The 27,056-nt window shown below is 37.4% G+C and overlaps 1 protein-coding gene across 1 annotated transcript in view; it reads left to right on the top strand.

Moving 5' to 3' along the window:
* ltbp4 (latent transforming growth factor beta binding protein 4) overlaps positions 1-27,056 on the top strand; it is a 77,545-nt gene that overhangs the window by 16,067 nt on the left and 34,422 nt on the right. The window contains 6 exon segments of the mRNA XM_088078450.1: positions 1,413-1,672; positions 6,788-7,006; positions 15,846-16,106; positions 19,130-19,206; positions 19,805-19,975; positions 24,205-24,307. Of these exon segments, the coding sequence (XP_087934576.1) occupies positions 1,413-1,672; positions 6,788-7,006; positions 15,846-16,106; positions 19,130-19,206; positions 19,805-19,975; positions 24,205-24,307 (1,091 nt within the window).

Raw genomic sequence — 27,056 nt, 5'->3', positions numbered from 1 at the left:
CTGGATTTTCTGCATTTTTTAATGCAAATAAACTAAAAATTAACTTAAATAACTTAAAATAAACCTAATAAACTAGAAACAAATGGAATGAGTTTTCTGTTTTGCAGAGATGTACAACTCTCACGTTTTCCTCTGAGGACTGGGCTGGTCTCAGCTGAAGCTGAATGTCATTAGTTATGAAAATATTTGGTCATAGACTAAAGTATTTGACACTTTAAACACATTTCATCACAATCCATCCAGTAATAGTTGTTGAGATGTTTCATGCCAGATTGGAAATTTGGGTTCATTCTCTGTTGATCCTCTGGAGAAACATAAAGCTGATGGAAAACATTTAATTTAAGTTGTTCAAATATTATCTTTCTCGTCCTCTAAATCTTTATCAGAACCCGAATCAGCAGCGTCGGAGCCGTTCAGATTCATCTGTCCTCCTCTGATTGTGTAACTCGCTATTAAAACTCATCTCTGAACAGAGCAGCAGCTGTAACGTGCGAGTCCAGGGACGAAAAACGGCCTTTCGTCAGACCGCGGGGCGTCTCTGAGTGCCTTTCAGTTATCAGCGCAGATTAATGTGTGTTGTTTGTGCGCTGCTTTTCATCAGAATATTCAAGGACGTCCAAAATCTTAAATCTTTCACAAACACAGTTTATCACTCCGAGAAAAACAAAACTCCCACATTCTGTCTCTACTTTACGAAATCCCCTCCAACTTTCAGACGGTTCTGCTCCCATAAAAGTGGCTGTTTTTTATTATTTTTTATATTCTGTGTATATTTTGTCTTTATAGTTTTTATATTCTTTGTACTTTGTTGATATATGTTTTTATATTCCGTGTATAGTTTGTCTAAATATTTTTGTTTACATTCTGTGTAACTTTGTCTATATATTTTTTTTTGTTCTGTGTATGTTTTGTCTATATATGTTTGTTTATATCCTGCTAATACTTGGTCTATATATATTTAAAAAAAAATATTTTTGTATACTTTTTCTATATATTTTTGGTTTTTATATATATATATATATATATATATATATATATATATATATATATATATATTAAATATTCTATGTATATTTTGTCTACATATATTTGTTTGTTTATATTCTGCTAATACTTGGTCTATATATATTTTTATAAATATATAAATAATAAATATTTTATAAAAAAAATTTTGTATACTTTTTCTATATATTTTCTATATATTATCTTATAAGTATACTTCTATATTCTATATATTTTTGTACATATTACATATACATATGTACATGTACATATATTTTATTTGTTCCATATGACATTGACAGAACATACACAGAAATATATTTTGTCTACATAGTATATTTCTGTGTATTTTTTGTGTATTTGTTGTATTTCTGTGCATTTAATATATGCGTATTTTTTGTATGTAACAGTCTGCGGGAGGCCCAGGCAGTTCTGCTGAGGAAGACTCTGTCGCGGGGAGGAAGAGGAGACAAGATGGCCGCCCTGCTGATGAAGCACATCGAGAAGGAGAGGAAGAAAATTCTCTCTGCGGCCTCCTCTTCCTCCCCTTCCTCCTCTTCCTCCTCCTCTAACTCCTCATCATCACCAGCATCAACGTCAGTGAAAACCAGCGTGAAGACTTTCTTCACTCAGAAGGGCCAATACACCGTCTACGTCACCACACCTTCAGGTCAGTCAACACACACACGCACACACACACACACGCACACACACACAAAATCTGTCAGTGTGTGCACCAAATGTTAGGGAGTGTTTGCTGCATTTTGGGCGCTTTACATCCTTCCTGTTGTGATAACTGTGTGTGTGTTGATGCATGTGTCCTAAATGTAGTCCAGATTGTGTATCTGAGTGTAATCAGTGAATTTGCAGCTCAGCTCCTACAATAAGTCTAAAATACACTGTGGAAACTAAATAGTTACATTCAGACTGTTCAGGTCCAAAAATGCTCCATTGAAACCCATTCAAACTGACATTTTTGATCCCACAGCCATCAGAGCAGAAAAACAGGACTTGTATTATTTCTGGGTGTCATTCTGGGCTTTTGACTCTGAATTTGTCATTTTGACTATTTTCCACCTGATGAGGTCATTTTGACCATATTTGGCATATGGAGGAAATACATGCTATTTCCACTAGGTGACCTGTCACAGTCAATGTAGCTGCTGATCACTGACATATCCCAGACTGTCAGCAGCTACACTCACACACTGACATATCCCAGACTGTCAGCAGCTACACTCACACACTGGGCATGGAGGTTATTGAATATATATATATTTTTTTAAATCTAAAAACATAGTGGCATCATGATAAAAACCTGGCATTTAAAGGGTTAAATTTCTGAAAATTAATGAATATATTGATATTTATCATTAGAACTGAACTATTAACTAAATAAAGTAGAAAATTATAATAATATCTGATATTTTTTTAATTGTCTGATTTTGAAAAGCGTATTTAATGTGCAGAGCGGTATGAGTGAGTATTTGAAACTGCACAAAGAATGATTATGTATTAAGATCAATGACGCTGCTAATCATTGACATATCCCAGGGTGTGATAATAAAAAAAACTACTTTGCATGTAGTTTATTGAAAATAATTCCCTTTTTGTGGAGGTCTTTTTCATCAAAAAACATAATGGCATCATGACAAAAACCTGCCATTTAAAGTTAATATTCTGAACATTAAGGAATATTTAATGTTTATGATTCGGACTGATGTTGGTTAAAAAAATGAACTCAATGAAAGTAGAAAATCATATTAATGTATAACATTTTTCAAAGCACAGCGATGTGTGTAACATTGCAGCAGGCCCTGAGTGTTAAAAATCGAATCTTTATCTGGTGGTGGAGGGGTTAACGATCCGAGAGCAGGCGTTATAATCAAACCGTGTCATGTTTGGACATGTTAACACGAGCCTGTGTGTGTATTTAACACACATACCAAAACACAGGGGTCATTATTTAGTGTAATAACGGGTGTGAGGCCGATAACAGCGCTGAGAGATAAACCGTACAGCAGACTCAGGTCGTGTCTGTCAGCCATACGTTGTCGGAAAAACAGGCCGTCAGTGATTTAATGGCGCTGGAATGCCACTTTGTTTCTGTGTGTGAGCTGCAGATAAGGTGGATGTTAACACAGACTCGTAGTCGAGGCCTGATCACTGTGATTACACCCGTAAACAGTTCCTGTTATTGTCCAGCTGTGGAGAGAACCGACCGCAGAACCGCTGCTTTAACACAAAACTGAGGCAAGAAGGGATGAAATGTTAAAGCGGGGGTTATTGATCGATCAGTTCTGAATCATTTCTGAGACCATTAATTCTTCGCACCGTCTACGGAGCCGGAAAGTCAGACGCAACGTTACTCATTTTCACTTTCATACGTATGAAGGATATGAACTGTAACGCCTGCAGTGACAGCAGGCTGAGGCGAAAACACAGCAGAGTACGGTAAAAAGATAAAGCAGGAGAGAACATAGAAGATAACAGTGAAAAAAAAGTGAGAACAGTACAGAAATGCAGGAGAGGACAGTGAAAAAAACATAGAACAGATCAGTAAAACACACGAGAAATGTAGGAGAGAACAGTAAAAAAACCCCAAACAAGGGAAAGAACAGTAAAGAAATGCAGGAGAGGACAGTAATAAAACATACAGGCGATAAATATAAACATACACGCCAGAACGGGAGGGAAATGTAGGACAGAAAAAAATATAGGAGAGAACAGTACAGAATGTGCAAGGACAGAAAAGAAATGCAGGAGACGGGGAAGAAACCCAGAAGTAAAGAAAAAGAAAAACACACAGTAGAGGATGATAACAAAATGCGGGAGAAGACTATAAAATAATACAGGAGAGAAATTTAAAATTAAAAAACACAGTAAAGGACAGTAAGAAGGGTTAGGGTTTGATGAGGGAAGAGACACTAAGAGACTAAAAGAGGACGGTAAAAAAAAAAAACGGACAGAACGGTGAAAACACAGGAGAGAACGGTAAAGAAATGCAGGGGAGGACTGCAACAAAACAACACGACAGAGCAAAACACACGAACGGTAAAAAACATGGGAGAGAACACAGGAGACAGTAAAGTAATGCAGGAGAGGACAGTAAAAGAGCAGTGAAAACAAAAAGGGGAGAACATTAATAAATGCAGAAGAGAACTATAACAAACCAACACAATAGAACAAAACAGACAAGAAGAACATAACAGTAAAGAAACCCAGGAGACGACAGTTAAAAAACATAGGAGACAACAGTTAAATGCAGGAGAGGACAATGACATTTAAGAAAGGATAGTAAATAAAACAGGTGAAAAACAGTAAGGAAATACTGTAAAAACATAAAGGAGAAAACGGCATAGAAATAAAGGAGAAGACAGTTAAACACATAGGAGAGAACAGCTAAGAAATGCAGGAGAGCATGGTAAAAAAAGTAGAAAACAGTAAAAACAAAAAGGAGAGAACAGTATTGAAATGCAGGAGAGGACAGTAAAAAACACAGGTGAGAACAGTAAAGGCATGCAGGAGATAACAGTAAGGAAATAAACGACAGTAAAAAACAGGAGAGTGAAAACATACATAGGAGAACAGACATGAAATGCAGGAGAGGACACTAAACACACATGAAACGACAGCCGATCTGACAGAAATTCAACAAAATTCTAAAATGAGCAAAGACCAGTTTAGGTTGAAAATTGGGAATAAACCCCACAACCCCTGACGGCTGTGTGTGTGTGTGTGTGTGTGTGTGTGTGTGTGTGTGTGTGTGTGTGTACGTGAATGTATGTGAATAAAGTTATTGTTGGCGCCGAGCTGAGCCGACTTAAAGAGCTCAGATCAGCTCACAAACACAACGAAACAAATCCTCCGAAGAATCCCTCACACACTTTCACTCCCAGTTTCCACAGCTGTCAATCACTCTCATTGTTGCACCGGATTTAACCTCCGACCGGTCAAGGTCAGAGGACTTACACACACACACACACACACACACACACACACACACACACACACACACACACACACACACACATTTGTACGATTTTAACATGAATGATGGGCCGAGTCTACGGCTTTCTGTCAGGAACTGGTGGAGACCAAAAGCAGAGCGTGCTTTCTTAAAAAAAAATCACCAAACACATTTAAAGAAAAAAAAAATCAAAATGTGTTCTTGGAAAATGGTCAAAAATTTTAAAGAAAAAAATTGCCAAACTGTCCTCTTAAAAAAAAAAAGAAAAATCAGCAAAAAATGTTGAAGAAAATAAATGCTAAAAAATGTCCTTAAAAAAACCTTTTAAAAGTAAAGTAAAGTAAAAACAAAAAAGTCACCAAAATGTTGTCCTTAAAAATAGCCAAAGGGAAAACAAACACAAAAATTGCAAAAACTTTTTATGAAAAAAAAATACTTAAATGTTTATGTTAAAAATTGACCAAATTCAACCAAAAGGTGTAAAGACAAATACAGTCAAAATGTTTTCATCTAAAAATTGTTGAAAATTTTAAAGAAAAAAACATAGAAAGTTTTTGAAGATGAAAAAAAATCACCATAACATTTAAAGAAATTTAAAAATAATAATAATAGTAATAATAAGAAAAATGTTAAGAAAAAAAGGCAAATGTTTAAAAAAGATTTTTAAAAAAACATCAAATTTATTATTATTATTATTATTATTATTATTATTATTATTATTATTATTATTATTAATATTAATTTTTTAAATCTTCGGCTGGTAAAAATCTTGATGCTCCTTTTCTGCTTTTCGTTTGCGGCATTTCTGTTTTCACTCAAGTCTTAACTTGCATTTGTAGATGCAGCGATGCTCTGTTTCCCTAAAACAGTTTACACTTTATCAGTTTGAACATCATACATCTTTAGTCTTTTCACTGTATTCAACTGAATATATATGTCAAAAATGATTTGAAATCATTGCATTCTGTTTTTATCCACATTTTATGCAATGCTCCAAGTTTTTTTTGGAGTTGGGGGCTATACAAACAAACCTTTTGTCAAGAGAACTTTTTATAACCTAAAAGCATCAAAGACTTCTTGTTTCTGCCAATAAACCGTCGTTTTTCGCAGGTTTAAAGTTTTCAAAGTTTCTTCCAGCTCTGCAGTCAGGAGCTCTTTTTAGCTTCAGTGTGTTTGGTGAAAGTCGGCCCCTGAAACCCAAACCAGGGTTGCATCATCAGCATGACATCCTCTAATGTTATGAAACTGTGCAGCAGCAGAAGAAGAGGAAGAAGAGGAAGAAGCTCTCTGCTCACGCTGAGAAAAAAACCAATAAAAGAAGAACAGGAGAAAGTGAAGGAGAGAGGGAGATTCATATAGTAACACTTCCCTTTTTTCCCTTTCTCTCTCCCAGTGTGCACTGATGGAGCAGATCCCTGCTAAACATTTTGTTTGGAGCCGAGCCCAGTCCTGCACACTGCTTTCAATTATCTCTCTACCTCCCTCTCTCCCCCCCTCTCTCCGTCTCTCTCTGCTCAGACACACTGTTGCTCTCTCTCTCTCTCTCTCTCTCTCACACACACACACACACACTCAGGAGTGTTTAGGGAAAAACAAGAGTGCGGAGCGAGAGGGGGAAGCGTCTGCTCGTTTTCTTCTTCCTTCCTTCCCTCCTTTCTTTCCTGCGACGCTGGTTTTGCAGAGAGGAGAGAGTGAGAGGTTCGGGCAGTTTGGACGATGCAACACGAACTGTGACTGCAGAGCCCGACATGCTGCAGCCTCGACTCCGCTGTGCTCTGTCCTCCGTCCTCATCGTCCTTGTGTCCTCTCTGCCAGCTGATGGACAGACGGTCTCGGGAGGAGCGGGAGGAGGCGTGGAGAGGATCCAGGTGATGTTCACGCCCACCATCTGCAAGGTGCGCTGCAGCCAGGACAGATGTGTCAACTACTGCGAGCGAGGCAACGTGACCACGCTGTACAGCAGCGGCGAGGGAGGAGGAGGAGGAGGAGGAGGAGGAAGGAGAGACAGCTCCCATGGACCGGGCTTCAGAGTCTGTAAGTTCAGTCTTTTGCCTCCCGCCGTCTCTTCTGTGCGGCTGCCGTGTTTTCCTGTGAGTCTCTGGTGGTGCAGCAGGTGACGTTGTGGTTGGAGGTCGTGCATTTAATTAATCTTAAATCTGCAAGAGGCAAACTCTCATTTCTGTCACTTTAAATCAAATATTTAAAGATGACAGCTGTTATTCTGTTCAAACACCCGGCCACAAGGTGGCAACGTGAAAAAAAAAGAGTTAAGTACATTATGTTATAGAAACTTTATGTTAAAATATGTCTTGGTATAATATATCCTAAAAAATATTAAGTATAGTAAGTCGTAAAAAAAATTACAGTAATGTACTTCAAAATATGTCACAGTATAGTATGTCAAAATATGTCATGTCATAAAAATTTTAAGCATATTAAATCATAAAAATATTCCAGTAATGTATGGCATGGAAAATGTTAAGTATAGTACGTCATAAAAAAATTATCATAGGAGAGTGTTTTTAAAAAAATGTCATAGTATAGTATGTAATTTTAAAAGAATATCGTAAAGCATGTTAAAAACAGTTTTTTTCCCACACACAGTGAATCTGCTGTGGTGTTTTGGTGCATAACAATGAACACAGCAAGAGAAAATATAAATACAAGGTACAAGGTAATTTTATTTTAATTTTTCTTAAATGTAGTTTAAGAAGAAATGAAATATAAACAAGTACTGCAAAAGTATTGCAAAAAATACAGTAAAAATATGAAAAAGATCATATTAAAAAATACATAGCATGTAAAATATATCAGTTTAAAAGGAAAAAGTTGAGCAGTTTCATAAATACACAGCCTGTTTTTATTACAAACTGCCGCTTGGTCAGTGATTTCAGCGTCAGACCCATAAAGGCACCATTCACGGCGGTATGACAGCGGCCATTTATTAACGCCACCCGACGTCACTTTGATGGTATGATACACGCTGAGCTGGATCTCACTGATTTCCACAGTTTTGTTCTTCCAGAGTTGCAGGTCTGTGTGGCAAAACCAGCCACAAAAACCAGTCCCAAAACCAGCCCAGTACCAGAAGTCACCATAAGCCTCCATCAAACCAGACACTGCTTAAAAAGTTTTAAAGAAAAGAAATCACCAAAATATTTTCTTTAAAATTCACCAAAAAATCAAAGATAACAAATATTGTCCAAATGTTTTCTTGGCAAATTACCACTTTTTTCTTTCAAGAAAAATTCATTAAAAAGTGCCAAAATGTTGTCTGTAAAAATCGCCCAATTTTTTCAAAGAACCCCCCCCCCCAAAAAAGTTATGATGACAAAACAAACCAAAGTTTAAAAAAAACATTTTTCTTTCAAAATTGTCAAAAAATAAAGGAGAAAAAAATTGCCAAAAATGTGCGCCTGGAAGCTTCCTTCGTGCTCCGTATGTTACGTCTTTACTGGCAGCATTTCAACCTGACGCTGTCCAGCAGTGTATTGTGCAGACGAGACAGGTTTCGTCCGGCTGCGTTCTTAACTGACGCCGCCCGTCAGTATGTCATGCTGCCGAATACTTTAGGTGTTTTGTGCAGCGGGCTGCAGAGTTTTGAAGCTGAAAACAGTAAAAATCTCAGCATCGAGGTCACGTGTGTGACGTGTGAAGCTGCTCCAGCCGCCGTCACGTGACCTGCAGCTGTCTGATGGTTGGCTCGAGCTCGGCATCTGAAGCGGAGCCAGAGAATAGTTGTGTAGTTTGAACTGATTGAAGGTCAGATCTTTCTTTGATTGATCTGCTTTCTGTAAAAATCAGCCGGCACAGGGCTGAAACAGGAAGATGATCCAACGCGGTCACCATCAGCGCGTGCAGATTCAAACGAGCTGCACGTTTTATGTTTGTGCACAAAAGAAACGACGCAGGAGCAGCTGGACATTATGGATCCATATTTCTGAGCATCACAAACACTCTGAAACTCATTTTAGTGTCCAAAAATGATCCGGTAACGTGTACCAAATCTAGAATAGCAGTATCAGTAGACTATTTTTGTCCTCTCTTTTTCCGCAGTGTTTTAACGGCTCTGCCTGCAGATTTGGCTCCACCAGCTGTTTATCACTATCAGCTCATAAAGTGCATTGATCTGCATTTTTTTGCATCGATTTTTCGGTGTATTTGGTGAAAAGGTTTGTGCTGAATTTGACTGTAAAAGTGGACTAAAGAGAAACAGAGAGGAGCAGCAGAGGGAGGAGAAACACCGCTGACATATGGCTTTCATTTATCATTAACTTAACCCTCACACACACACACACACACACACACACACACACACACACACACACACACACACGCTGCAGCGGAGGACGAGGGAAGAGGTGATGACATCATGGGGTCAGCAGGTCACTCCCCCGGTCCCCCGTCAGCCTCTCGTTTTTCTTTCTGTGAATGAACTCGATCGGCTCGTCGTTACCTGCTGACGCGTGTTAACACAACCTGTCAATCATCTGGAGGGAAATCCCAAATCGTTTCGCTTTTAATTTCACCGTGAAATCCCTCCTTCGACTCACCATCTCTTCCTCTGCTGTTTCTCCTCCTTCTCTCCTCTTTGTTACTCGTTCTTTTCCTTCATCACCACCTTTCCTATCCATCTGTCTTCATTCATCTGTTCATCGTTTGAATGGGGATGTTTTTTTCCACCTTTCCAGGAGCTTTGACCCATTGCTGCATTTCCAGCAGCGTTTGTGAAACCCAACATGGATGTTTGTTAACAACCAGTGGGCAGCTTTCCAGCTGTATTTCTGCCACTGAGCATTTTTTAGTGATTTGTCAGTCCATTTTAAGTGACTTTTGTGCAGCAAACGGGAGAGTTTTTTTTACCAGCTAATTGGCTGCATTTCCAGCACAATGTTTGGGTGTTTTTAAGTGGCCCATCACTGTGTTTCTAATGCAGTTTGTGCCACCCAGCATAGATGTTTATTAGCAACTCGGTGCATTTCCAGCAGCATGTGTGCAACCCAACCTGGATGTTTTAAGCAACTGTTAGCCAGATGTCCAGCTGCATTTTTGAACATGGGGGTTGCGTAGAGATTCGTCAGTGTTTTTCAGACGACTATTGTGCAGCCTAACGTGGGAGTTTTTCTGCAGACTGTTGGCTGCATTTCCGACACCAAACATGAGTGTTTTTTTAGTGACCTGTAGCCGTGTTTTCAGCTGCGTTTGTGCCACTGTGCATGGGCGTTCATCAGTGACCCGCATCATTTTATACTGCATTTATGCAGCCCAACCTGGATGTTTTTTAGCATCTTATTGGTGCATTTCAAGTGACGTTTGTGCCACTGAACATAACTGTTTATTAGCGATCCGTTGCCGCATGTCCAGAAACTTTGATTTTTTTAATAACAATTGGCCAGCTGCATTTTTCCAGTGAACATGGTTGCTTTGTAGCGGCTCATTCGCTGGGTTCACCGTGTGGGCGTTTTAGCGACCAGTGGCCACCGTTCAAGTGGCTTTTGTTCCATTCAACATAGGTGTTTTCTAGCAACCTGTGCCAGTCTTTTCAGCAGCTTCAGTGCCAGTGAACACAAGTATTTTTCAGCAACAGGTGACTGCTTTTCCAACGGTGTTTGTGTTTCTGGACATGGGTGCTTTTAGCAACCGATCACCACATTTCCAGTTGTATTTGTGCAATGTGGGAGTTTTGTAGTGGCCATTGGCTGCCTCTCAAGCAACGTTTGTGCCACTGATTATGGCTGGTTTTTTTTTTTAGCAACCTGCCCCTGCTTTTCCAGCTGCATTTGTGTCAGCAAACACGGGTGTTTTTTTTAGCAACCGGTGCACGCATTTTGGCGGCCTTTGTGCCACTGAACATGGGTGTTTTTAAGCTCCCTGTCACCGCATTTCCAGGGGTGTTTGTAGCAACCTTTAGCTATGCTCTGTTTCCATGGGTTTGTGCATTACCAGCAGTGTTTGTGCAACCCAGCGTCGGAGTTTTTAGCAGCCCCTTGGTGTTTTTCCAATGGAGTTTGTAGCAGGCAGAAAGCAGAAGGTAGAATTATTATTCCTTTTTAGACAAAGCTTAAAAAACAAAATTAAATTTTTCCTTTATCCTGCTACATGTTTGGAGTTAAAGGATGAGTTCATTAAAGTCAGCAGCTACTAACTACTACTAGCTACTACTTGAAGATTTAATCTGGTTGCTCGGGCATGTTGCTGCTGATGGCATCATTCAATTCCTGCTGTGCGTTTTTTAATTTGCATCAGAGTCTTGGGACAGAGAATGACATGGGAATGTGCGGTTTTTGTGTCAAAACTTAACCTCACGTTAAGCACAGTGTTGTTAGAAACATTGACTTTAAATGCATGCTGTATTCATAGTTTAAGAAATGTGCAGTGCTGATATTTTTACAGGCAATTTGGCCACTAAATACCTGCAGAACGAATGGAGTTATTGCCGACTTTAGCAAGCATGCTGGTGCTGAACACACTAATGTTGGCATTTACCTCAAAGCTGTATAAAAACTCATAGAGCTGCTGATGTGACTGCAGACTGTCAGCTCTGCAGCTCTTTTTTATTTCCTAATCAGAGTCTCTGCAGGCTAAAGGTCAGACTTTATAAACCCGTTTAACACCAGTTTAATGTCTGTTTCACAATCATACGTGCAAAGTTTGATGGAAAACAAGTCGGGCCAAAACGCCACATTTTGTCTGCACTTCCTAAATCTTTCGTCACTGCTGCGGTAAACAGAAGCAACAGTGTTTGACTGAAACATTCTCTGCAGCACAATCCTCCGTCACAACAACGCCACTGTTAGTTTAGAAGTCTCGAACGTCTCCTGACAAAAACATTTTGTAACCAACATGTTTCTCACAGTGGCCGGGAGGAAAGGAAGATGTTTGTTTATTACATTTAAGACTCCTTAATACCTCCTCAAGGCCTTTTTTTTAACCCTTTAAAACCTGAGCAAATTGGTTTACTTTCCAAAAACATGAAGAGAAGGCAATGAGAAACTTAACAACAAATGGCCTGAAAACATGGCAAGATATTAGCAAATATTTATACGGAAATTACCTGAAAAAAAGCGCAAAAAGTAAAGTAAAAAAGCAAAAGCAAACAAATAACCCCAAAAAGTGCAGAAAATTGAAAAATGTGTGTATTTTCTTTTATATTCTATATATAGAATTATAATGTTTTTTGGACATTTTACCTAGTTCTCAATAATACGTTTTAAATAATTCTCCGCCTCTTTTTAGAACTTATTTTCAGGTCATTTTCTTTGTTTCCTTTTACTAATTTCTTGCAATTCGTGAAAATGTATTGGCAAGTTGCTCATTGCCTTTTTTCCATGTTTTCAAAAGAAATGAAAGAAGATTGTTCGGGGTCCAAAAGTTAAAATATTTGTTAAAGAGATCTGAATGCAGCACCAAACAGTGATGTTGATGCAGGTTTCAAAGGGTTAAGGCAAACTGAATTTTGGAGTTTCTAGAGCTGCAGATATCCTGCTAGTTTGGGCTTTTGCAGCACATTTTCTGCATTTGTTTTCGTCAAAGGAGCTCTGATAAAATGTTGCGTTGTGAGCCACGGAGCTGTCGGATCAGAACAAATCGTTTTTCAGTTTGACGTGTTTATTTCTGTTTATTCTTTCTTTCCCTTCATATGTGTTTATATCATTTCATCTCTTTAATCTCTCCTTGTTTATGCCTGAACACTCCTTTTTTTCCATCCCTCTGTTTTTCTCCGTTTTGCCTCAGTTACCTCCAAAAAAACTGTGTGTGTGTGTGTGTGTGTGTGTGTGTGTGTGTGTGTGTGTGTGTGTGTGTGTTGATGGAGTCCATCTGTGGGGCGATGTCCAGGATAATAATTAGGTCACTGTGTTTACACACACACACACACACACACACACACACACATGCAGCATCTCAGTGTGTGTGCATGTTTAAAAACTTGAAAAACAAACAAATATTTTGCATACAGGATGACACACACACACACACACACACACACACACACACACACACACACACACTCTTGTGCACATGCAAACACTTTTACTAAGGCCAGAACGGATTCAAACACACAGAATAACAGGAAGAAGAACTTAGATGCTTTATTTTAGTAAAAGCACGAATACAGCGACTTAAAAGTACTTAAAGAGAAGCTTTGTGTTTTATGTTTCCTTATTTTCTCATGTTTTTGTGTCTCAGTGACTAATTGGAACAATTTTCGAAGTTGTTCCAGTGTTGAGAGAGAAAGTGCTGCAGCAGCAAGACCGGCTGTAATGTAACCACTCTGGGATATTTGGTACTGTCGGTGTCCGTCCACTCAGTGTTTTAGTCACTGACGGGCTCAGGTTGTTTTTCTAAGAGTCTGACATGATGGAAATGATTGCTGCAGAGATAAAGCTTTTTGTTACAGAATAAGATCCTTTTTGTTTAACCTCATGAAACTGGGAACAACATGAGCTTTCAGACACGATCAACGTTGATTAAGCCTTAAAAAATCGGAGCAAATTGGTTTGAAAAAGGGGCAAAAACTCAAGGAGGAGATTTCCCTCAAATTAAAATAAATTAGAAAAAGAAAATGACCTGAAAATTTGTTTTTAAATCCTGAGAAAGAAATAATTTGAACTTAATAATACTGCATAAAAAGGGAAAACTGTCCAGAAAACTCTTCTTAGAATGACACCCAGAAATAATACAAGTCCTGTTTTTCTGCTCTGATGGCTGTGGGATCAAAAATGTCAGTTTGAATGGGTTTCAATGGAGCATTTTTGGACCTGAACAGTCTGAATGTAACTATTTAGTTTCCACAGTGTATTTTAGACTTATTGTAGGAGCTGAGCTGCAAATTCACTGATTACACTCAAATACACAATCTGGACTACATTTAGGACACATGCATCAACACACACACAGTTATCACAACAGGAAGGATGTAAAGCGCCCAAAATGCAGCAAACTGTCCTGAAGGGTTATTATTCATCATATATTATTAACATATTTTAAACTAAATAATATTCACAGTACTTCTGCATGTTTGTGGTGTTTCTGGTTGTTGACCTGCTGATTGAGATCTCAGCCACAGAGAACTTGGTGTCAAAGCTGTATGTTTCCTTCCTGCCGCATAGACTTCTGGGTAATATCGGCTCATTAGCCACAGCTTCGACACCAGCTGAACTCTGGGTAACAATACACCCGACTTCCTGTCGGAGCGGCTGTGACGGGAAGTCGGGAAGCTGCTGGCGGGCTCTGCTGGCGCCCAGTTCTGCTCTCACCTCCATCCCATCAGCAGCAGGCTTTGTGGTCGCTTAGCGACAGAGAGAGGAAGGGCCACGCCCACCTCCTCTCCCAGAATGCATCACAGGCGGAGAGTAAACAGTAGAGAGTGTAGAGAGATGGCGAGGTTTTCCAGGCCGCCAGTAAACATGATGGATGTGTGTTAGTGTTGGCCTCGGACTTCTGTGTGTTTGTGTGTGTGTGTGTGTGTGTGTGTGTGTGTGTGTGTGTGTGTGTGTGTGTGTGAGAGATAAAGCCTGGTACTAACTGGTATGAATACAAAGTAAACTGATATTTCATTAAACTGTGTGAATGTGAACCTTTAACGTCCGACTTACGCAATTTACGCAAAATCGTGTGACATTTTTTGGACAGTTTATTAATTTAAATAATAATATTAATAATAACGGCTTTTTTTCTTTATTTCACTTATATTTTTCACATAATTGAGATTATTTTGCATATTTTAGGTTATTTTACTAATATTTTTAGGATGATTTAATGGTATTATTAAAAATATTTTACATAATTTTTTTCTGATTTTCTTACTAATATTTTTCTGCTATACAATTAATGTATTTTGGGAATATTGATAAACTAATATTCTCATTTTTATTTTATTGTTTAACTGTATAAATATTAAATATTGCAGTTTACACAAAATTCAGTGACATTTTTTGGACAGCTTATTAATAATATTTTAGTATTTTACTAATGTACTTTTCCTTTTTTCTATATATATATTTTCACATACTTGATGTTATTTTACTATTTCTTTAGGTTATTTTACTAATATTTTGCAGGTGTTTTATGATTATTATTATTATGGATATTTCACTTTTTTGTCTGATATTTTATTGGTATTTTTCTGCTATTTAACTAGTATTTCTTTGCATTATTCAACTGCAATTTTACAAATATTTGTAGCTTACTTTTTGTAAATAATTGATGCTATTTTACATAAAAGGGATATTTTAACAATATGTTAAAGGTATTTTTCTCATATTTTTAAAATTTATATACAAAGGAAACACACATTTTGTATTAATGATTTGTATCTGTAATGTGAAAACAGCTGTCAGATAAATGTAATACTGTAAAACATACCATACTAGAAAGTGTACCTATTTTTAGAATAAAAAAAAAAATCAACAATTATAAAGAGGACAAAACAATGCAAATTAAAAAAAAAAGAAACATTCCAGGGCATGTTATCTTAAAAAGTCGCCAAATCTGCAAAAAAATTTAGAGAAAAAAGCTCTCCTGAAAAAATGCAAAAGATAACAAAAAAATCAAAGAAAAAAATCTTCTAATCTTTTTAAAAAATATATATATATAATATTCCATGGTGTGTTTCCTTTAAAAATCAGTGGTAAAATAAAAGCCAAAATAGAAAGGCCCTTTCCAGTGCTTAAAAAATTATTTGACATGTCCCTTTTTTGCACCACCTCTCCCCTCTCATAAAAAAAAAGACTCACACTTAGCAACATGTCCCTGGATGATAAAAGAAAATGTCCTCAAGTCAGTTAACTTAATCCCCCACTGGTCCCGACTGGGACGACAGACACTAATGACCCAGTAACAAAGCTGACTGTCTCTGCTGTGTCTCCTGCAGTCCTCTGTCCTCTGCTCTGTAAGAACGGAGGCGTCTGCCTGCAGAGGGACCGCTGTCTCTGCCCGCCAAACTTCACCGGGAAGTTCTGCCAGATCCCCGTTGCCCCCACCGCCGTCGCCGCAGCCGCATCGCCCTCCTCCGCCTCCACCAATGAGATCGTCAAGCCCGCGCTGCTGTCCGCTTTGGCAGCCAATCAGGAGCTGACGCAGTCTGAGTTCCTGCTGCCGCTGGGACAGAACCAGGAGACGGGGACGGCCGGAGGTGAGTCTGAAACCAGCAAACCTCCTGTTGGGTGTTTGGATCAGAAATGTGTTTTAAAAAAAAGGTGATTTAATTGTTTAACGTGTTAAAGTAAAACAAGTTTAACCCTTTAAAACCTGAGCAAACTGGCATGATTTCTTTCAGAAACACGGAGAAAGGCAAAGACCCAAAAATTAACAAGAAATTAGTAAAAAAGTATGAGAAAATTACCTGAAAATTAACACAAGTTAGGCACATATTGTGAGGCTTTTAGACACCTACGAAGGACAGAGATTACTTGATCGAGAGCCGCATGTGTCAAAGTTTCCGATGATGAAGAGATAAAGAAGTCACGTCGTTCCGACCACAGAGAGAAGCTGCTGATGAGAGCGGACACATTTATTCACACTGAAATATGTAATGATGTTTAAAGATTTAAGGTTTTTGAGTTCTTGAAACAGCAGAGGTCGACACTTTTATGTGATATTTAATAGAAAGCTTTTACTTTCAAGAGGTATTTCTTCACGTACAATATATTAAAGCAAAAACACACAAGTGCAAAAGATGTTATCTAACTATTTACTGACAAACTGAGCCAATACAAGGAGAGGGCTGTGACATAGATTAGCTTATCGAGAGCCAGAGTTTCCACCGATGAAGAGATAAAGACGTGACGATGTTGCAACAGCAGAGCGAAGCTGCTGATGAGGGCTGACACGGAGCTCATGAGGGGTCAGTGTTTGTGGGACTCTCAGACGGAGACCTCGGAGCAGAATGGCTGCAGTCACAGAGCTCTGCTTCCTGCTGTTTGCTCTCATCAACAACATTCACGCACAACAACTCATCAGCATCAAGCGGGAACGGGACTCTTACAGCTTCAGTCTCCCCGAGGAGGCCGACTCCTGCCTGATCTCCAGGTTTGTCGGTGAGGAGAAGCTGGTCCTGCTGAACACCTCTGACCTCTGGTCCCACAACTCCACGGCACCTGAAGACCCGAAACGACGACTCTCGGTCGTCAGCACGCACAACATCTCTTCTTATGAGATCCACGACCTGACCCACTCAGACTCCGGCCCGTACCGAGAGGAGTGTTGGACCGACGGCAGAGTCACACACGACAAGACCACCACTGTCATCGTCTGCAGTCGCGTGTATGGAGATGGATATACTTATGTCATGACACCTGGAGGAACAAAGGATCTGCGATGTTTCGGAGCGACTGACCATCAGGACGTCCTGTGGCTCAAACGTGACTTCAGACACAAACAGGAAATATGGAGCAGAGTTTTTGGGGACAATGAGACATCAGTGATGGACGAGGATGGAGGAAGATACCAAGTGGTGAAAAAGACATCAAATCTTCATGTTTTTAACTTCACAACAACAGCCTTAAAAGTGTTCATGTGTCTGCTGATGAAACAACAGCAGTGTGATCACAGCTTGACTGTAAATGTACATCTGAGTTCTGAAATAATCTACCGCTCAGAGGGACAGACGGCTGTGCTGCTGTGCAATCTCACTGATTTCAGTGATGATCAGCCGCCACGATGGACGAGCAGCAGCATCAACCAGCTAAACCAGACTGACGAAAACTCCTCTCTGGTGTTTTCATCACTAACTTTAAATGACACAGGTTGGTACGACTGTAAAATCTCTACCAGAATTAAATCATACTGGATTTTGGTGTGTCCTAAATTTGGTCCTCCTGCTGTCGAGCTCTTCTCAGAGGGAGAAAACGTCACTCTCACATGCAAAGATCAGGGAAAGGATCAGCGGCCTGTTTGGTTCTTCAAGTCAAACCGAACAGAAGGCAGAGTTGTTACTTCATTGTTAGGTCTGAGCATGAGCAGAGTGAGGTTGATCAGTGATGACAGGAGTTTGTTTGTCTCTAATGTCTCTCTGAAGGACGCAGGAGAGTATTGGTGTGCATTTACTTGGGGATATCGTCGGTGTGTGTCATCCAGTAAAATAGTGTTAAAGTACAGAGATCCGTTTGGGGTTCACTCCACCTTCTACAAAGTGAGATGGGCGGTGCTCAGCGCTCTGCTGCTGACGCTCTGTGTTGTTGTGGTCGAGGTGAACCGGAGGACCAGGACCACTTATCACTGAATTTATGTTATGTTATGTTGTAATAGAGCGAGTGCATGAAAATACATTTCATCTCAACCCCAAGGCCTCTGTATTTACTGTGTTGTTGCTCTCACAGATACATGACATACAGATGAGAGATCAGAACTGTAAATTGATCAAATTATCATGAACCAACCAAAGCTCTGTTAATTAACTTACATGCCTTTAAACTTTGTGATGTGGTTGATATGCTGGTTAAAAATATAATACTGATATGATTAACAATTTGTAGGATTTTGGGGAAAATTTTATCATTGTTTTTTTTTTTGTTTCTTTTGTCAGTTTCACCTCATCTGACTGATTTTTATCTTGTATTATTATGCTGATGCTTCATTTTAAATCAAATTATTCTTTTTTATTACATGTGAAAGAGTTTGAGTTGCCTTTTTTGCATTTATAACTGTTGTTTGTTGTCAGTGTTTTATGATTGTTATTATACAGTGGGCTTTATCAATTTATAATCAATTGTCCCTATAATAAAGCTGAAACAGAAACAATAAAACTCCAGTTTTACTGTTTTGATTTCTGATTTTAATGATTGTAGGTCACATATCTGTTGATGTGTAAAATGTATCTTACATTGTGTTTAACAGCAGATTTGCAGAGCTTTATTTCCATGGAAACAGGGATCACGCAAAAGCAGCAGAGTGCCCAAAAAACATGAATTCATTTTGATAATACATTTTTATTTTGTTGGTAATAGTTGTATAATCCTAATATTACACTCATCAGGAGTGTGCTTTAATGTCATTTGAGCACTTCTGTGATGCTAACTAATAGCATCGCTGTTATGCTCAAATGCCGTTTAAGAACATTCTCAAGCATAATTTTGCTAAAGTACCTTTAAGCCTTAATAAAAATGTAGACAGGTGAGTTTTATTACTTTATTTGTGTGTGTGTGTGTGTGTGTGTAGCTCCAGGCCCATCCATGGTGAAGGTCAGAGTGCAGCACCCCCCCGAGGCCAGTGTGAAGATCCACCAGGTGCTGAAGGTAACAAAATTAACAACACTAGTTTAACTTTTGACGTTGTTGTAATAATTTGGGGAAAAAAAGTAGAAAAAATATTGTGGAAAAAAATGTAATTTTGTGAGAATAAAGTCTTTTTCGAATCACCGTAAGTACCACCTCATGCAAGTGTAAAAACTTTTTTGTGATAAATAGGAGTTTAAATAGGAGTTAGTTTTGGCGTATTTTATATTCGCAATTTCAAATTGTGCAGTTTCATGTATTCATTCAAACCTTTATTTAACAATCAGGAAACCAGTTGAGGGAGACCCTTAAATTTCAGTGTGAACAAAGAAGATTAAAACATACAACAAACAAACAAATCACAGTTAAAATAGAGGTACAAACAATAGTAGTAATGTAAATAGCTAAAAATAAGAATTCCGGATAACGAACATGTTATCCGGATGTTATGATGTAGAAGTATGATAAAAAAACACTCAGTTAAAGAATGATGCTGTAATGATGTTGAAGGGTCCAAGTTTAAGTTCCTTTGCAAGTTATTCCATATATAAGGTGTTTGAGGGTTAATGGTAACCCGCCAAAAAATGGGACCTCACTTTGTCTCTTCATGTCCCTCCAGGTGTCTGGATTCAGTCCCACCCTGCGGACTCTCTCCTCCTCCTCCTCGGGGTCGGCGGGGGCCCCGGCTCCAGCAGGTGAGGGGGTCCAGGCCCAGACGTTGAGAGGGGACGGCACCTTCAACCAGCACTCAGGGTTCAAGTACTGCTTCAGAGAGGTCAAAGATGGACAGGTAAGAGGGGACAGGGGGACACACTTTTGGGTTTAACTGTATTGTATAAACCAGAATTAAGTCCTTTCAGTGCATTTTGGTTTTTGGGATGCTTGCAGACACATTTCACAATTATTCAAACCTTTTAATTGATTTGATTTTTGTCAGAAATGTGAGAGAAAAGGCAATGAGCAAGAAATGTTCAATAAGTTGCAAGATATTAGTAGATTTAGATTTTTTTTTCCAAACTAAAAAAAAAAAAAAGCTAGGGAACAAAGGGTTAAAATTATTACTCCTACAACTATATTCATCATTACCATAATAACATATTTTGAATAATGTAAAAAAAAAACAACAATATAATTTGTAAGCAATTTCTTATTTTTTGTCTGTTTTGCAAATTTCTTGTTATTTTTTGGGGTAATTTCTTTTAAAGATGCTCTTTGCCTTCTTCATAATTTTTTTGTTCAGGTTTCAGGGCAAAGCTATGGAGAAATAACAATAGCTATAATAACAAAAAAAATTTAAAAAAAAAATGTTTATTTCAGTTTTCAACATTTGGACATTTTATGGATTTTCAAAAATTTCTACAGTTTTGGGATTTTTATAGGATTCGAGGACATTTCTCAGACTTTAAGGACATTTCTAGGAATTTGGGACTTTTCAGGGATTTACGTCCTTTCCAGATTTGTAGGACAATTTTTGGATTTTAGGGATGTTTCCAGGATTTTAAGACATTTCTAGGATTTTAGTATGTTCCTAAGACTTAGGTACATTTCTCAGATTTGAGGACATTTCTCAGAATTAAAGGTAATTTCTAGGATTTTCAGACCTTTCTCAGATTTTAGGGTGTTTATAGAAATTCAGGGCATATCAAGGATTGTTAGTATATATTTAGGATTTTAGGATGTTTCTAGTATTTTAAAATATATAATAACAATCTGAAATCAAAATTAACTTCATAAAATAAATAAACAAACAAAATAAATATATATAAAAAATAGTAGTAATGAATTTAGTAACAAAATCAAAACAAATGTATGGTAGAAAAAAAATGTCAGTTCTATATGATAAAAATTGAATAGAATTGCAGCATAATCAAAATGCTACAATGCACTGTATATGAACATCTGTGTAAAATTAAATTGCCAAGTTTTTAGTGAAGCAATTTGATCGCAAAAAATTTCTACCAAGCGGGTACAATGTCTGAGAAAGGGTTAAACATCAAGTGAGCAGTGAGTGTTTTCTGTGAGATAATTTAATTTTTTATGACGGTGCAGTTTGCGGCCTTTTATGGTGAAAGTAAATGAGTGATTTATAGTTTATGATCCTGTAATGAGTTGTAGCGACAGACTGAGAGAGCTCCTCTCTGGTTCATATTAGCTCTCTGGCTGCAGACGCTCGGCGTGTTCGCACTTCTCTGCTTTCTGATAGAAAATCCTGGCTCGGCCATATTTCATGCCGATAATGAAACGCAGCTTTTGTTTCGGCTGCAGTAGCTGCTGTCGCTCAGTGCTCGTGTCCAACAGACTCTTCAGACTGCAACAAACTGCTGAAGCATCGACTATTTTCTATTCGCCGGCAAACAACGTGCATCAAATACCTGCACCTGCTTTGTTTTTCTTGTTTGTTTACTTTCTGTTTTATTATGGGTTTTTAACCTTTGTTTTATTTATTATTACCACTGAATTGTCATACTTACTGTGAACAGCAAGGTAAGATTGATTGATTGAAATCTTTATTTCGAAGATATATATATATATATATTTCCCAAGACCATACAGACACAAACCAGCCAAAGAAAAGTGCATAAAAAAGAAAGAAACAGACAAAAAGAAACAGTCAAATCCAGTTTTCGAAAAGGAGTAGGAATAAGTGTAAACTTATCTAATCCTTCCCACTCTCCATTATTCATTAACTAAATCTAGATATGCCTCCTTAAATAAAAATGTAATGCACGAATACCAAGAAATGACAAGGAAAAATATATGCACATACCAACAAACGCATACATACATACATACACATACACATAAACATACAAATATATGCAGTAGTAACCAAATATGTGTTTTAAATGTAAATATATATATGTATTATCCTCTGAGGTTGAATTGTAAAAACTTTAGTGATCCTCTTGACTTTGATATGTCAATTATTTTGGGTGATATCCGAATATCTGCAGAACTAATGACATGTATATATATACTAGGGATCGACCGATATGGATTTTTCAGGGCCGATACCGATACCGATTATTAATAACCAAGCGAAACCGATAGCCGATATGTATAACCGATTTTTATTTGCAGTAAAAATGAAAATTTTGGTGTCAAAATTTACAGAAACACACCTGGAATTAGAATGAATACAGTATACTGTTTGTTTACACTGAAAAAAATGGCCTTAACTTTTTGTAAAATAACATGAACACATAATTAACATAATAACATGAACGCATAATCTTAATTAAAATGCCTATTAAAACAAAAAGTGCAGGGGCCTTCTAGTAGCTGGGGTTGGCTGTGTGAAATACTGCCATACTGTACTTTTCACCCGCTTCTTTTATCCATCCATCTGTAATGAGCATTCAGAGAAAGAGAGACAAAAAAAAGAGTGAGAATTAAAAAAGAGAAAATATATATTCATTTATTAGAGCAAAACTGTCTGTTAAACTTCCACTACACTACATAATATTCTTAATGATAGCCTACATTAATAACATTTAATTAATGATGTCTTAAGTGCTCTCCCTCTCAGGTAGGATACATCTGATCCAGCCTGATTAAGACCAAACAATAAAGAGGGTGGCCAGAACCTTGGATCACTACATTCATTTTATAGATATAATAGTTACTTTTCAGATTAAAATTTTACATAAAACAGCATGAGTAAATAAAGACACAACTTTCAGTGCTCACCAGAGTTTTTCACTTATAGTTCCTTATTTATTATTATATTTATTTATTTAGAGAAATGAATTCATATTCAGAATCTCAGAACATTAAATGTACACTATTGTGCTTAGAAGTGTTTGTCATATTACATAAGAATAAGGCACTTGGCAATTGTAAATGCAAACAATAAAGGCTACTTTACACGCGTGGGTTCTAGACGCGACGGTAAATTTATTGATTGAAAAAACTCGACGTGTGCTCTCTGCTTGACTCATTGAAATGGCCCATCATTTCCCTGGACTTTACGAGTGACCGGCAAAAAGACGAATATTTAACATCTATTCTGTGTGATCATTGTGTAGTGACAGCATGAGCGCTGAGGGAGAGGCGACTATAAACAAACAAGGACACATTAGCGTGTGGTGTTAAACTTATAGGCTATAATCGCCTCGGGTGTTGTTTATTGACAAACCAGGAGCCGCCCCACGGGCTGAGACACGTTAGGAGATTAATTATTCCCACAAAGTAATGATAACCGTAAGTGTCTCCTATTATTATTGTGCGTCTGGCCCCAGCTCTAAAGCGGCTGGTCATGTCAATTATAATGTAGCGGTGAGCCATCATTAAATAGCCTACCCCATGTTGAAGTTGTGAAAAGTTTAATCTCAACAGCCAAACTGCAGGTTTTCCTTCCTTATACTTGCTACAGCCTACCTATGTCATATTTTTATTTAATTAAGCAAGGGACTTCAGGTCATCTTCACTCACATCTTTTTTTTTTCTTTTTTTTTTTTTGTCATGAGTGATGCTAGTCCTATCTTGCAAAGTCGTATGCTTGATGTGACTAGACAAGTAGGTTGGTGAAATGTCGACTCTGGGTCTGCATGTTATCACTAATATTGATCAAGGTTGTGGTATTTTTAAAATCATCCTCAAGGGCTTTGAAACTTCGACTGACACTGCCTTACCTTTTCTGCTGGATCAGCCACCGAAGCAGTCCTCTGTTTCTCCTCTGTGTCTGTGGCACTGCATTTAGAGGCTTCAGTGTTGATTGATTGGCTGTCACTGGCTCACTTGTGCCAAGTAGCCAATCAGTGAGGGATGTGGGCGGGACGTTGTTACACAACCAAGAGAGTGGTGACTTCAGGCAGAGACGGCTGCATCATAGCCGAAGGAGCGCATTTTAAAATACATTAATTAATTTTATCGGTTATCGGTGAAAAAAACGGCCGATGCCGATGATCGCAAAAATGCCGAATATTGGACGATATTATTGGCCAAGCCAATTATTGGTCGATCCCTAGTATATACAGTACAATTAACGTGTGTATGTGTGTGTGTGTGTGTGTGCAGTGCAGCTCTCCTCTCCCCGGCCTAAGGAGTAAGGAAACGTGCTGCAGAGGGATCGGGAAGGCCTGGGGCATCACCGACTGCGTCCTCTGTCCTGATAATACAGGTACACACACGCAGACACAAACACACACACACACACACACACACACACACACACAGTATGTTGATCAGAGCTGAGAGTCAATAAACATAAATTAAAAATGGGCAAATTTTTGGCTAAAAAGAAAGAACTAAAGAAAAAGAAAGAAATAATGTATATGGGAAAAACTTAAAATGTGTATAAAGGTTTGTTAAATATATGAACAATATGTAAAATAAAGTTCCATGATTTTGTAGGTTGTAAGTTGCACACAGTTGTAAGTTGAATTTTCACAAAGTAGAAAGATGTTGGAGGTTGCACGACACTGATGTTGAACAACTATGATGGAAGTTGCACGAAGAGAAGTAAGTTGTATGAAGGTTGATGTTGAAAGTTGCACAAAGTTGAAAATTGCATAAAATTGGAGGGTCCAAGCTGCACAAGTTGAAAGTAGCACAAAGTTGGAATTTGATAGTTGCACGAACATGGAAGTCGTACATGTCGTACAGTCGGATGATGGAAGATCCACAAAGAACCGTAAGGTCTGAAGGTGAAAGGTGCACAAAGTTGCAGACTGGAAGTTGCATGAAGTTGGATTTTGCATTTTGGAGTTGCACGAGTTGGAAGTTGCACAACACCGAAGTTGCACAAAGAAAAGTACGTCGAGGTTAATATTAAAATAGTTTTAGCTTAGCTGATGTTGGCTTATCAGCTAAGTAAGTTTTCAACAAACATATTTTAACAAAGACGTGAATTTTAAAAAGCATTATGTTTTTTAAATATTTAATGTATTATTACTCTGCTGTTAAAAAGGCATTGCGTTTGGTCCAGAGTGCTCTATGACTTGTTTAGGACTTGGGATTTGACTCGAGTGCAGTTGGACTTGAGTGCAAAGAATTAAAACTTGCAAAACAATGTGTGGTATATGCTCGTCTATACAATAAATAAACTGCATGAAGGATTTCAGATAAAAACTGCTAAACTGCAAAAAAACAAATAAATAAAAAATTCATATATACACCTATCACTAAATAATATTTTATGTTTTAGAGCATCATTGGATAAATTAATAACATAATACAACACAAATCACATGAATAAATAACAAATAAATAAAACTATAAAATGCGTGTTTTTTTTTTAAAGTTAAGATAAACCGAATAAACCAAATAATTAACAATAACAATAACCTTGTTATTAGTAAGTTTGTGTCTGAGCGGTCAGAGCGGCGGTCAGAGCGGCGGTCAGAGCGGCGGTCTTTGTACTTACGTGTGTGATGACCCTCATTGAAATATTGCATCCTCTAGACTCTTACCCAAATCATCACAACTAAATGCCTAACCCCAACCTAACCCTAATTGCAACCTGAACCCTTAAACCAAGTTGTAACCCTCAAACAGTTCTTTCAAGAAGTGAGGACCAGTCAAAATGTCCTCCCTTTCCAAAAAATTTCCTCACTTTCCAAGTGTCCTCACTTTCCAAGTGTGTCCTCACTCTGCTGCTAAGATAATTTTAATGGTCCCCACTATGTACCATGTACAAGAATACACCATCACACTGCATCACAAACTCTTTGATAGTTTTTGCCTTTATCAAAGTATATATTAAAGTAGAGTAGCACTTAAGCACAAACTTGAGGTATTTTTAGATGAGAAGAGTATTTCCATTTTCTGCTACTTTACATGGTCACTACACCTGATCTCAGAGGTAAATACAATACTTTTTACTGCATTACATCTATCTGACAGCTTCACTTACTAATTATTAGTAAAGTAGCTATTTTCCAAAATTTCTTCTGGAAAATAGCAGAAAAAAATATTAGCAAAAAAATGTTAAACATTATTAGTAACACATTTAAAGCATTCCAAAAAAATTAGGTAAATATCTAAAAATGCATTAGTAAGCAGACAAACATTTGTAAAATATCTTCAATAATATCTGTAAAAATTCAGAAAAATATTAGTACAATATAACAAAAATATACTATGTCAGACAAAAATTATTAATAATAATATGTGTCAAATCCTAGAACTATTAGTAAAATACATCCGAAAACAGATATAGCAGATAAAATATTAGTTAAATATCTGGCAAAAAAATTGTAAAACATTATTAATAATATCTTTAAAACACTCTGAAAGATATTAGTAAAGTATCTAAAAATTATATTAGTAAAATAGTATTAAAATATTTATAATAATATGTATAAAACATCCAACAACAACAACAACAACAACAAAAAATTGGTAAAAAGTAAAATGTTACCAAAAAATGTTAAAAGAATGAAATCCATAATTTCATCTGTGGTACATGCTAAAGAATATGAGTGAAATATCCCCTGAAAATATTTGTAAAACATCAGAAAAATATTAGTAAAATATATCTAAAAAATAAAATAAATAGTAAAGTGTAAGAAGAAAATTTGTAAAATATCCATACTGATATATGTAAAACATCCTAAAATATTGATAAAATATCCTTAACATTTTAGTTAAGTGTCCCAATCGCAGAATATAATGTGATAAAGTTTAATCCACTTGCATTGCTTTGAGTACTGCCCTTAAGTATAACTTTTTGGTACTTGTACTTGTACTTTTTATTGCACTTCATTAATCTGACAGCTTTAGTTACTTCACAGATCCAGATATGAATACAAAATATAATCAATCATAAATGTGCTTTTAAGTAAAATGTTGAATGCAGGAGTTAAACTCAGATCAATCTAGTATTTTTATTACGTGGTATTGCTACCTTTACTGATGTAAAAGTATAA

Source organism: Plectropomus leopardus, chromosome 6 (assembly GCF_026936395.1).
Source record: "Plectropomus leopardus strain MGB_pleo_1.0 chromosome 6, ASM2693639v1, whole genome shotgun sequence".
NCBI classification, from domain to species: Eukaryota; Metazoa; Chordata; class Actinopteri; order Perciformes; family Serranidae; genus Plectropomus; species Plectropomus leopardus.
Note: the sequence above shows the minus strand (reverse complement) of the source record. Positions and strands in the feature narration are given on the sequence as shown.